Source organism: Monopterus albus, unplaced genomic scaffold (assembly GCF_001952655.1).
Source record: "Monopterus albus unplaced genomic scaffold, M_albus_1.0 scaffold35.1, whole genome shotgun sequence".
NCBI classification, from domain to species: Eukaryota; Metazoa; Chordata; class Actinopteri; order Synbranchiformes; family Synbranchidae; genus Monopterus; species Monopterus albus.
The window spans coordinates 1,278,279-1,290,686 of record NW_018127915.1 but is presented as its reverse complement, the minus strand read 5'-3'; the positions used below and the strand labels follow the sequence as shown (position 1 = coordinate 1,290,686).

At 41.2% G+C, this 12,408-nt stretch overlaps 1 protein-coding gene across 7 annotated transcripts in view; it reads left to right on the top strand.

Moving 5' to 3' along the window:
- The first annotated feature begins 848 nt into the window (after window positions 1–848).
- The window catches only part of epn2 (epsin 2), an 18,470-nt gene continuing 6,910 nt past the window's right edge, over window positions 849–12,408 (top strand). For 2 of the 7 annotated variants that reach the window (XM_020597774.1, XM_020597768.1), the window contains exons 1-3: window positions 1,240–1,369; window positions 7,248–8,005; window positions 9,721–9,875. In XM_020597774.1, coding sequence (XP_020453430.1) covers window positions 7,575–8,005; window positions 9,721–9,875 — 586 coding nt within the window. In that variant the 5' untranslated portion in view covers window positions 1,240–1,369; window positions 7,248–7,574. The other 5 variants (XM_020597771.1, XM_020597769.1, XM_020597773.1 and 2 more) reach the window with 5 other exon arrangements.

Genomic DNA, 12,408 nt, shown 5'->3' with positions numbered 1-12,408 from the left:
TCTGTATTTTTTGATCAATCAGAATGTTCTCATATCATGTCCCATAATACCAAATACTGGTCAGGAGGTACAGCATTTTATTAGAAAGCCCAATATCATCTTGCAGATACCACATTAGTCATCTACATATTCTAGTTCGTGTGCTGGAAACTTTTCTGTGCTGGCAGAGATGTAAAACTGTGATGTTTTGACTTCTATATATTTTTAAAGCACAGCATTATCCATCTAACTTCTTAGACGTCTATTCATATCTCACCTGATTTGAATAAGCAACAGCATGCTATGCATGTCTCTATATATGTAACAACTGTGTCCCTCCCTTTTTAGAACTCTGCTGATGAGAAGATTACACAGAGACATTGGAAGAATCTGAGGTGATGGAATGCTGTCATGCAATGTTTGTAGCTTGTAGGGACACACCTGTAACACACACCAGTCTAACCCTGGCAATGACAAATCATGACATGCACTTGCTTGTGTACTAAACCTAAGTATTCTAATCTCTGTGGCTGATACAGCTTTCTGTAAAAAGGAAGAAATTTACCAGAACTTTCCTGGAAAGAACCTGTTTTACCTGAGAGGTCTGTTCAGTAAACAGCCGAAGTTAAAGAAACGGGAACTAACAGGGATATTTTTGCAAATCTGAAATTGGTGCTGCTATAAATTTTGTACTCATATTCTCCCAGGAATAAAACCCAGCCTTTTGCATGGCATTCCCATGAAAACCTGAATTATATGCATTATCATTATGGTGAGTAGCAACACTCTAATGACACTGAAACAGAGCTGTCCTGTTAATGTGACGTTACTTTTAGCACTTGCTGGATGATATGAAGGTAGTTTCCAGCTGGGAGGGAAGGGTCATTCTGTGTCTTTGGTCAAGTCAAGCTGCCTTGGTCACACCCTTCCTAGCTCCCCCACTTCCACTCTGTCCGCCATGTTCTGGAGGAGGAGATACGTGCAGCCTGGTTGGCTTAGCTTTAGCAAGGTATAGCTAGGCGGAGGTGCAATAAGCTCCTTGAACGCCAAAATAAGTATCTTGATTTTTTTTTTTCTTCGGTTTGGCTAAACTCGTTTATGGGTTTATATCCCTGGACTAAAAGCAGAACCAGAGGCAGTACAAAGATATAGTAAGTCACCATCAATTTCCAAGACAAACGAGTTGTTATGTTTTTCCAGAGTGTCCTGTAAGGTTAATCCAGTTTGCTCTGGTGATGTCTCCACCGAGCACCCGTCTTGGCTGCTAGCTTGGAGGATTGCTAACTAGCTTAGCATGCTTGTTGGCTATCCTAGTACAGAAAATACGTTTGGGGGCTGACTGGAACGGTTGTGTATCGACGTTGTAGGTTTGGCTTTAAATCAATAAATGGTAAGCTTCGTATTTCATTTAGATGCCAAGTGAGCAACAGATGAGTTTTAGCCTAACTTTAAGATAGGGGATATCTGCATCTGGCTAATCTATCACAATCTTTGCTAGCTTTGATCCAACTTTTTTAAAAGCCAAGTTTGGAGAACGTATTAGTTAGATAATAACGTTAGTCAGTGGTTGGGTCTCCGAGTGCTGTTATCGAAGACAGTGGCAAACCGGGTGGCCCTGAATATGTAAGAAAACAAACTTTTGTCTGGTTATAAACGTTTCATACTGAGTTAACTAACAAAATCAACGTAGACAAGTTAACATCGCTAACTAACGGCAAATACCTGTACCAAGTTTACATTTAACTTGCTAACGTTAGCGGTAACCGTAAGTATCCAGTGAGCTTGTTGTTCCACCCGATATATTAAAGTGACCTTGCACAATCTCTGCTAACATTACGCCCATTTCGCAATTCAAACAGGTCACTTTACTGATATAGTTGGAAATATGATTGTGAGGGAGTTCACATAGCAAATAAACTAATCTTAGCTAAAGCTGCTTTAGCTTAATGTGCTATTCAGTCAGAAAGGTTGAACGAAACGCCGTGATTTGTTTTTTAAAGACGGTCCGATTCTTTATCTTCTTTAATATGCCCCATGCTTTAATGGGGAGTAACATTTTTATTAAGTTGGATCATACTGTTTGAGGCATTATATTAAAACCTGACGTCTGTATACTTGGAGATTTCTAGGAAAATTCTTCACGGTGTGGGCGCTGTCTGGTTAGTCGCTGTTTCCAGTCGGCTAACTCCTGCTGCTAGGTAGCCAGGCATGACACGATTAATACACGACTATTAGTTTATTTGTTTTCTGGGGTAACTTTATAGTCGGAGATGCTGGTGTTTGAATGTTAGCTCACATAAACGTGGTCTGATAGAGGGGCAGGGCTTTTTCTATTGTCAGTATAAGTCTGTAACAGTGGATGACAGATGCATCATCACCGTCCTCCTTCCGGCCGTGACATGGCTTTGTCTCTCTCGGCCAGGGAGGACAAAAGGTGGGGTGACATGTAAAGCGGAAAGAGGACTCCCCGCTGTCTTTCTCCCGCTGCTTCACACTTATGCTCATGTCATCATATCACCTATATAGACAGACGATCTACTGCTTTTGAAACTTGCATTAGTGATTTAATTATCTTTGTGTTAAGAGTGGATATGATTGTTAGTTTGCCTTGTAGGGACCTAATCTTTGAGTTGACAAGTGGGATTAAATACTTGAATATGTTGTCTGCGCTTACACTTGAATGCAACTTAAAACAAGCAAGTGGAGGGTTAAGGAACTGGCTGGATAACTTAATGTTAACACACACCTCTCTGTCTCTCACAACACAAAAAATACTCTGCACACACCTGGTTTTGCAAGTCACCTATCTCCGGATCAGTTTGACTGTTGCTGTTTTGGCCTGGCAAGGTAGACCTGTTCTCAGTGCACTGCTTCTCAACCCTTACTGCTAATAATGGTTTACCTAATTTTTGTTAAGATACACACACACACACACACACACACACACTGGTGTACTTGCATCAGGCAGTTGTCTCACACGCTGCCCTAAGGTTGAATTGGACTGAGAAAACTTCTTAAGTTTTTGTTTACTCTGTTACATCTTGTATACAGTGGCAGCACAGCAACAAGTTCCAAACCAGATTTATGCTTATTCATGCATGTAGTTCTGTTGCTGATGTTAATGTATCAATCACATTTTTTTATCCCCTCTCTAAGCTGTGAAGTATTTGGTGATATAGACATTTAATAGGTTATTTGTTCACTGCACTGTGCTGTTTCGGTGTTTTAATCAAGTGCAGTTGTGCACTCTTGATAGCTGCTATGTAGTAGACAAACAGATTTGCGAGGTGTTGATGCTTCATAGAGATGTGAATATAATCTGTCAAAGTTGATAGGGTCAACATAGGAGATGGCTTAGATTGGGAATGACTTTGTTGGGTCACATTTAGTTTTTGAAAAGCTTAGAAAGTGTGAATATGACAGTATACATGTAACATGACCAGTAAACTATCTCCGTTACCCTGTTTGCGACTAAAAGCCTGTTGGTTTAAACGGGATTTCACAGGAGGCATTAATTTGAATTTTCTGACTTTACATATAACAGTGTACACTAGTGTGTTGTCCCAGTCCACTGTGGATGTGGTGTGGTTGATATTTGAATATGACACGTATTTACTAGGGCGGTTCTCTTCTCAGCTATTCAAAAAACTTTGTCTGACTTTAGATTAAGCCAGGCTCTTTGGCCACATTAGATACATGTGACCTGCTTTGTAGTTGCAAGACACTGTTTTCTGTTTATGCAGCCATTCTGTTCAGCTCTAAACATCAGTATTCATGAATTTCTATATGAATGTGATAACATGAAAAGAATATATATCAAAATATGTCAAAGTCAACATGGCTTATACCAGCAGGAAAAACACACAATGCAGTTGACAATAAAGAGACATTTGTAGAGCTGATATCTGTTATATTTAATGTAATCCAATGGAAATAGAGTACTGCCACTACAAATAGACATATCATTTGGTTTTGTGTGTGTGTGTGTGCGTGTGTGTGTGTGCATGTCCCAAACATGTCTCCCAACCACAAAATTTAAGATTTAGTAAAATGATGCTGTTCACTCCAAGTGAGGGAACAGGACTGGAGTTAGAATAACTTTTCCCTGAATTCCCTCAGCCTCTCTGTAGTCCTTTTCTGACATGCACTGCAACCAGCTGTGTTCCTGTTGTGTGCTCAGTCTGTGAATAGCTGCTGAAAAAATGGCTTAGGAGCATTATTCAGATTTAGACGGACACACAGACTGAAAAGGTGGCAGCAGATGCTGCTTGGTGTGGGAGTTCATCTGCAGCTTTTAAGATGTTTTCATGAAGATTCTGACATTCACCAATGTTTTCTTACCTGGGATTTGTCCTTATGTATGATCGGAATCTGTGCACATTCTGGAGCACACTTAAGTACATTTGGGTGCTGTCATTTGTGTGAAATAAATGATCACGTAGTTTTCTTCAGTTCTACAGTTATATAATAAGGTTTAAATTATTGTAATTATTAGTATTTCTTTAATATTCTTCCCATTATTTTACAAAGCATTATGGTCTTTTAAAATGAATACACACTAACTCTTTTATGGGCATTGGCAGGGTGTTAACCTATGCTAATTAGAAATGACTGGCATGTGCTTTCAGCTTATGAACACATGGGATTCATCAATATAAAAACACAGATATGAACAATTCTACTGTTTAAGAATATGCTCATGAATCAGACATAGACTTTTCTTAGAACCTATGAAGAAATTCAAGAAAACACTTAAAGATGTTGGTAAATGTGGCCTACTGATTTTTCTGGTTACTCTTTTATTCAACACGGCATAGTGGCAGTTTAATAAGAATGATAACAGGCTATAACGAACTTGCTTTAATACACAAATAAGTTTTCCTGCACAAACATAATTACAAGCCCTGTGGACTATCTCTTCTGGGCCTTGGAGCTTCAATGATCTAAGCAAAGAAGGACTAAAGGAAGGCGGGCCGGCGGTGTCTTGTGGTGGGGGTTCCGGGGTGTGGAGGGAGTGCGGGGGGGAGTGGGATGACAAGACAGACTCTTCTCTCTTCTTCCTGTCTGCCTTGGGTGAATAGGTGATTATAGCAGCAGATGTGTCATTAGGTCTGAGCTGTATTCATGCGGATGCAGAGTGAGGAGGGAACGCTTGGGGTGGGTGAGGGGGGCATGCTCCACAGGAATCACATTTCACTGCCGTTGAGTGAATTTACGGGATGTGCCAAGTTGTCCCCCCTAAGCACATATACTCACACTCCTCATTACCTCACCCTCGTCCTTTCCCAGCTGTCTTTCCATGGCATTGCTAGACAGGAAGCTCCCCGAAGCAAACAGACACAAGTAAAATGTACAAGACTGCAACTTTGGAGGCTGAATATTTTTGTCCTGTTGCATTTAACACAGAGGCTGCACAGGCAGCTAATCACTTTTAACACTTCTCCTGAGTTCATGAAAGTGCTTTGTTGAGGGGCATGTTTGTGCACGCTTTGTGCTGGGATCACATTAGCCTACTGAATAGGATAAGTTGTCATGGCTCTCCCTAGATAGTAGGCAGAGTAACAGCAGGCATGCAAAGATCTCAGAAGCTGCTATTAATTACTGAGAATAACAATTTAAAAGAGAGTTAAATTTGCAGTGCGAGTGTGTATAACTGCTAATGTGGTACATGACAGTAGTAGGCAGTGGTTGTGTGTGTGCTCATCAGATTTTCTCTAGATGCATAAATACATAAAGCTTAGGATAAAATATAATAAAGCTTAGGAGATCCTGGTGTGTTGTGGTGGCAGCTGAGCTCCAGCTGTAAAGTGTCGCAATCCAGTGTAATCCATTTTTTTTTTCTTTTTTAAGCAGCTTGTGTCACATCAACATAAGGACACTACATGGTAAACAGACGACACATGAAGGGTCAATGTGTCTTTAATAGTGTGATCTTACATGCCAAAGTGACTTTGCATATGGAATACGTAGGGCTTCACAGACTTTCCATCGTGTATGTGTGTGTGTCAGTAAGGAAGTGATCAGTAGCTGGGCTGCTGATCTGTTACAAACAGGACAGAGGAGTCATCACTCACTCCTCTAGTCATTATCAGACTGGCAGTGGTTTATCTCTTCTGCCACCCACCATGTGGAAACACTTTTTTATTCAGAAAGAGCATAGACAGAGGCTCATTGAGAGATTAGCTGTTCAAGAACAATGCTTGAATTGATCTGAAATCAAACTAGCAAAACTGAATTCTGCTCTACTAAAATTAACTAGTGAATGATAGTACACGTCTATAACAATTTGCCATTATTTTGGGGAAGTGAGTTATTTGATACATCTGCAGCTCCACAAAGTTTTGTCAGCTCTCATTTGCATGACACAGTGTCATCAGAAATGGAACATTTACATTGTTCTATGGTGCTAAAAGCCAAAGATACAGGCTCTGAATAGGATATTATTATTGTTATTATTATTATTATTATATTGAGACATGTATATCTTCTTAAATCTGTTTGTGCTTTTCATCAAAAGGATCCCCTGACTGATCCCTGGTGATTTTGTGTTTGTTTTTGAATATTTTGTGTGTGTGTCCTCCCTTTTTTGTCCTCCACACCCACCCATTGACCTGCTTTAGCACCTTAGGCTTTCTGAACTGCCTGGGAATAACAACATGACCACACAGATTGGACCAGCTCATTTCAGCAAGCTGTCTCACAATTCACAGCGGAGTCAATTTACCGTAAACTCGAGCAAGATTACAAAAGTGGAAACACAATTGTTGGCCTTTGAAGCAGCCATGGAAATTGCTTATGTCAGTATGAAAGTATGAAACATACTGTTAGGTCTAGTTTCAAAAAGGAAGGCATGGCAGCTCCTCCTATATAAACAAATTATCTTCATGATCTTGTTTAGTGGTGCAAATTAGGATTACACTGACAATCAGTATTAGACTCTGGACTCTACCGCATCTTGTCATCTTTATAATTTAAATGAAAACTATTGTCTAAAATGTTCTTGGGAAACAGATGTTCCTTTGGGTAATTATTTTCAGCTTGTCAAGTGTTTTTGTAATTAAAGGTAGTTTGAATAAAATGTCATTTGTTTGTTTAGTTTGAGAGAAACATGAAGTTGCCAAATAGCTAAAACAAGTATCATTCAATTAGCTTAGTTGTATAGTTTGGCTGAAATGTATTTTTTTTCTCCTTTGCCATGTCTCTAACTTCTTCCAAATGCTTTTTCTTTCCTTCTCTACACTAATCTTTTATTTGTGTGTTTGTCCTAGGTGATGGCACGGTCATGTGTGCAGCTAGCACTGTGTGTGTGGAGATGGTTTTAACAGATGCTGTTCTGGAGGACACAGGAATACTGCACTGGCCTGGAGAAGCCTCATAAACAAACGCACGTACACAACACACACCTGTGCACAGGATTTCCACACTCTCCGCTGCTGTGCCATTAGAAAGGACACAGATACGTAACAGACTTCACCCGAAGCGCTCGCACATTCACATCCTCTGTCTGCGTGTGAGCCGTTTTGCTGTCGGCTTCTCTTCTGAGTGAGAGGGTGTATATTGTATTTCTTCCTGTCTGCCCTGTCCCCACCGCCACCATGCCAAGCTCCACCATCCGTCGGCAGATGAAGAACATGGTGAACAACTACTCTGACGCAGAGAAGAAAGTCAGAGAGGCCACTTCTAACGACCCCTGGGGCCCGTCGTCTTCGCTCATGTCCGAGATTGCTGACCTCACTTACAATGTGGTGGCCTTCAGTGAGATCATGAGCATGATCTGGAAACGGCTTAATGACCACGGCAAGAACTGGCGTCATGTTTACAAGGCACTCACCCTGCTCGACTACCTGATCAAGACCGGCTCTGAACGAGTGGCACTGCAATGCAAAGAGAACATCTTCGCCATCCAGACTCTGAAGGACTTCCAGTATATTGACAGAGACGGTAAAGACCAGGGCATCAATGTCAGGGAGAAGAGCAAGCAGCTGGTGGTCCTGCTCAAAGACGAGGACCGGCTCAAAGGAGAGAGGTAAGAGTTTATAAATGTAATTTGTCCAAACATACAGTAGTTAAAGATTTTAGGATTCATCTTGTGCGTCTGCATAGGTGGACTTATACGTAATTAACCATTAATGCCTGAGTCCATTATGCTGTGCTCTATGCTATGGCCTGCTAATGTTGATTATTTAAATTATTAGTTGAGGAGCCAGTTGTTTGTCGGGGCAGCAGATGTTGTTCCCCTTAGGAGAAAGCTAGCGACCAAACCCTGGACCATGCCAGACCTTGGTACCGCACCCTCTGCAGCTAACCACTGCGATAGTTGATTTGACATGCTGAGCCATCGTGAGCCATGTAGGAGAGGGGCTCTGCAGTGCATTTGTATTTAAACAGTTGAACAATGACTTGTGCGTCCACTGTGTCTAATTTCATTAATTTGAATTACATCTGACAGAAGCTTTAGTACAAAGGAATTTCTGCATTATTAAAAATTACACAAAGCCAGTGTTTTGTTTATTACTCAGACTAATTTACAGTTGATGTTGAGCATTGAGCTGAGCTGTCAGTGCAGACTCTGCTCCGGGCCCAGTGGCAAATCCAGCTCAACCCTTTTTTTTTAGTCTTTAACGGTAGTTCCTGCTCTTGGTAGCGCAGTTGCAAGAGACTGCTGTTTAGCAAATTATTTGGCTGTGACCGTGCCAGAATTTCAGTAATTATCTGGCTGATGGTTATCAAAATTGGCTGTGAACAAATTCACAAGATGAGTACAGCATCAGAGATGAGGCTTTAACGTGGGTTTTACCTTTGAGTATCAGTCACACTGTGGTTATCCCCCTGGGAGCTGGGGGCTGTGATTACTTATTATGTTTCTATACCTGTTGGTTCTAAACAAAGCTAGATCCTTCAGAATGGCTAGAGTTGAGGTCTTTTACAGCGTAACAGTCTAAGCAAATGATTTTATTTTGGCATTTTAGAATTAAAAGTATTTAAAACCCAGGTTCTCTGTGTAGTAGTAATGATAATTGCTTGTGGTTCCTAGAGTCCACAGAAGTAGAATGGGAGGCAGAGCCTTTAGCTATCAAGCTCCTCTCCTATGGAACCAACTCCCAGTCTCAGTTCAGGAGGCGGACACCCTCTCTACCTTTAAGATTAGACTTAAGACGTTCCTTTTTGATAAACACTAGCTTGCCACTATTACACATTACTAACTTTGTGTCTCCTTTCTCCCGTAGTGTGTCCTCTCTCTCTCTCCCTGTAACTTTCTGCAGGTTGCCCTGGAGCTCTATATCTCTGACGAGCAGTCACCGGCCACATCGACCTGATCAGTGTTTGATTGTTGTGTCTTGTTGCTTTTCTTCTTTTGTCTCTCCTCTATCCACTCACCCCAACCGGTCGAGGCAGAAGGCCGCCCACCAAGAGCCGGGGTCTGTCGGAGGTTTCTTCCGTTAAAGGGAGTTTTTCCTCCCCACTGTCGCCAAGTGCTTGCTCAAGGGGGATTTGTTGGGTTTTCCCTATGTAATAATATTGATAACAGTAAGGTCTAGACCTTACTTTGTAAAGTGTCCTGAGATGACTTTTGTTGTGATTTGGCGCTATACAAATAAAATTTGATTTGATTTGATTTGATAATAAACTTAATCTGCCTATTTTTTGTTTTAGGGCTTCATAGACCAACTGACTTTTTGTAACCCATGCTTATTTTGTCCTGTTGGACATCACATTGTTTTTTTTTTTATGTTTTGATAGGTCTCAGGCTTTGAAGACCAAAGAGCGCATGGCCCAGGTGTCCACAGGGAGCAGTCAGATGGGTTTTGGCCGAGGCTCGTCTCAGCCCAACCTCTCCACTTCCTACAGTGAAGAGTACGGCAGGTCAGAGGGCTCACCTGCCTCTTACCATGGCTGTGAGTATTAGCTTATACAACTTGAGTTGACTGTGGACAGCCATGGTCCATTTCATATGTTCCGGCAACACAAATACAGTGCACTTAGTACAGTACACTCCATTATTATCATGTCATCATATCATGGTGAATCTTTGGCCTTCAAAAAAAGATTCTGTATTTCTATAAGTGGGGTAAAACTGGAATAATTTAAGTGTGGACATAAAAAATAGTAATAGAATTGACGAGTTTAAATATAAATATAAAGGTATGTGTCAATCAAGATATATGCAAGAACAGGTTTAATGATTAATTAGATGGAACATTGTGGGTGTGGGGTAAGAATGTTAACACTCTGTAATAATTCTTTAGTATATTACTTGTGTGGGTAGAAGTGAATCATTTACTGCTTGCAAATCAATGATGATAAGATGATGTCATGGGGTAGGACTGGATAAGTCTGACTTCTTCCTACTCCATTCAAGCATGTACTAGGTATAAGCAAATTGATATTGGATTAGCATTTGTTGGATATGTGTAAAATTATGTGTGTTGACATATCAACTGTCTTTACATGCTTGAAAGAATAAATAAATAAATCAAATCAAATCAAATCCCCTCCCCCTGCTCTTGCAGCCTCGCAGTAGGCCTGTGTTGCTCAGCTCGATCTCACACGCACACACACACACACACACACACACACACACACACACGGAAGAGGAAGCAGACTTCTCCCCAGCCACCATTGTCCACATGCCAGAGGAATCTGCTCCTCTTTTCAGTGGTACACTCAGGCCTTCAGAAACAGGGACGGCCAGTGACAGTGTTGCAGGGTAGATGGAGAGCACCAAGAGACACATGATTGGAAACATAAAGATGTTTCCTGTTAATGAAGTATGTGCACTTCTACATACTTGTTAGTGCTTAATGGCCTGATGTTTCCTTATTGGAGTTTTCACTGCCACCCAGTTCTTCTTGCTCCAACAGAGGATGAGCTATTGGACGCTCGTCATGAAAGCACAGTTGAAATGGATTGAAACACAGATGGAATGAGAGAGCCAGAGCTGCAAAGAAACAGAAACCCCAGTCAGGAAATTGGGCAATGCTAAGAAGGATAGAGGGAAAGAAGGCAGAGTTTGCAATGAAAGAATGAACCCTGGCCTCTTTTCCTTTCACCTTCTGACCCCCAGTCTTTGTACAACAGCAGGATGACTGCATGTGGCCGCACCTATGGGTGTGTGTGTGTGTGTGTTTTACTTATCAGCTTGCGTGTAGGTTATATGTTGCGTGGACATGCGCTCATCTTTTACTTTGTTTCACATTCCTGTATGCACATTATGTTTGAGTCTGTGACTCGGAGGAGGAAGCTCCTTTAGCTGAGTCATCGGTTGAGAAAACTGAAGGAGAGGCTGGCCAACAGGAGCGAGGCTGGGCTGTCACTGTGGGTGTTACCAGGGGGGATTTTTTTGGATTCCAGTTGAACTTTCCAAGCATTGTTGTCCAGACAGGGTAAGAATGAATGGCCATGCATGTGTGACTGTTGGTGTTAACCCCCTTTATCTAAGGCAGTATAAAGACTTCAGTATAGTGTACAGGTTTTCTATTTTTCATTTTTAGTAATCGGACAGTTCTTCTTGTGTATATTTGTTTATGTCCATTCTGAAATAGTCTGAGTTTAATGAAACACTTTTCCTATGTCACTGATGCCTTTTCATTTCACAGTAAAAGTTGAGTTATTCTAAAGCTCAGTGTTTGTCATGTGTCCAGTGGGGGTGACTGTGGTTCAGGAGGTAGATTGGGTCGTCTCCTAACTGGAAGGTTGGCAGTTCGATTCCCGACTTCTCCAGCCCACATGTCCAAGTGTCCTTGAGCAAGATTTTGATCCCCCAGTTAGTCCCAGTGATGTCACTGGTGTGTGAATTTGTGTGAATGGGCAAATAGTGTGAAAGCACTTTGAGTGTGCTGCAATGCGTAGAAACGCGCTCTACAAGTATAAAACTGTTTAAGCTGATTTAAGGGCTTTATTTACTCTGATCATCACTTATCCTGTGTGGATGTTTCACGTCCTCCTGAACAGTGCTCGGTCCAGACTCTGCTGCATGCAGCTCATAAGTATCACCCACAGGTCTGCCAAAAAAAAGTGCTTTTTGACAGTTTCACACAAAGTATCTGGAAAATATATACAGAAAGACTGTTCTCAGTCACAGCAGAATCAGTTTCATTCATTCATCTTCTAACAACCACTTAAATTTCAAAGAGTGAAGAGAGATGTGGTGTCTGGAAATGTGCATGACACCCTGGGTTAATAATCCAGTATGCAGCTATCACCACATAAATGTGCTTCAGATAACAAGTGGCCATCAGCCCATTTCACATAGTTCTCTCTGTTCAGAGCTTGAATTCCATTTTTATAGGCTTCATTTGAAGAATCTTTGTTTAATTTCAGTTTTTTCTGTGTATTTTTTCAGCCACTAAGCACAAAAAATGAAGATGATGAGATAAAAAAAAAAAAAACTGGATAAAAGTGGAGGGAAATGAGGGAATGTTTTCTGTG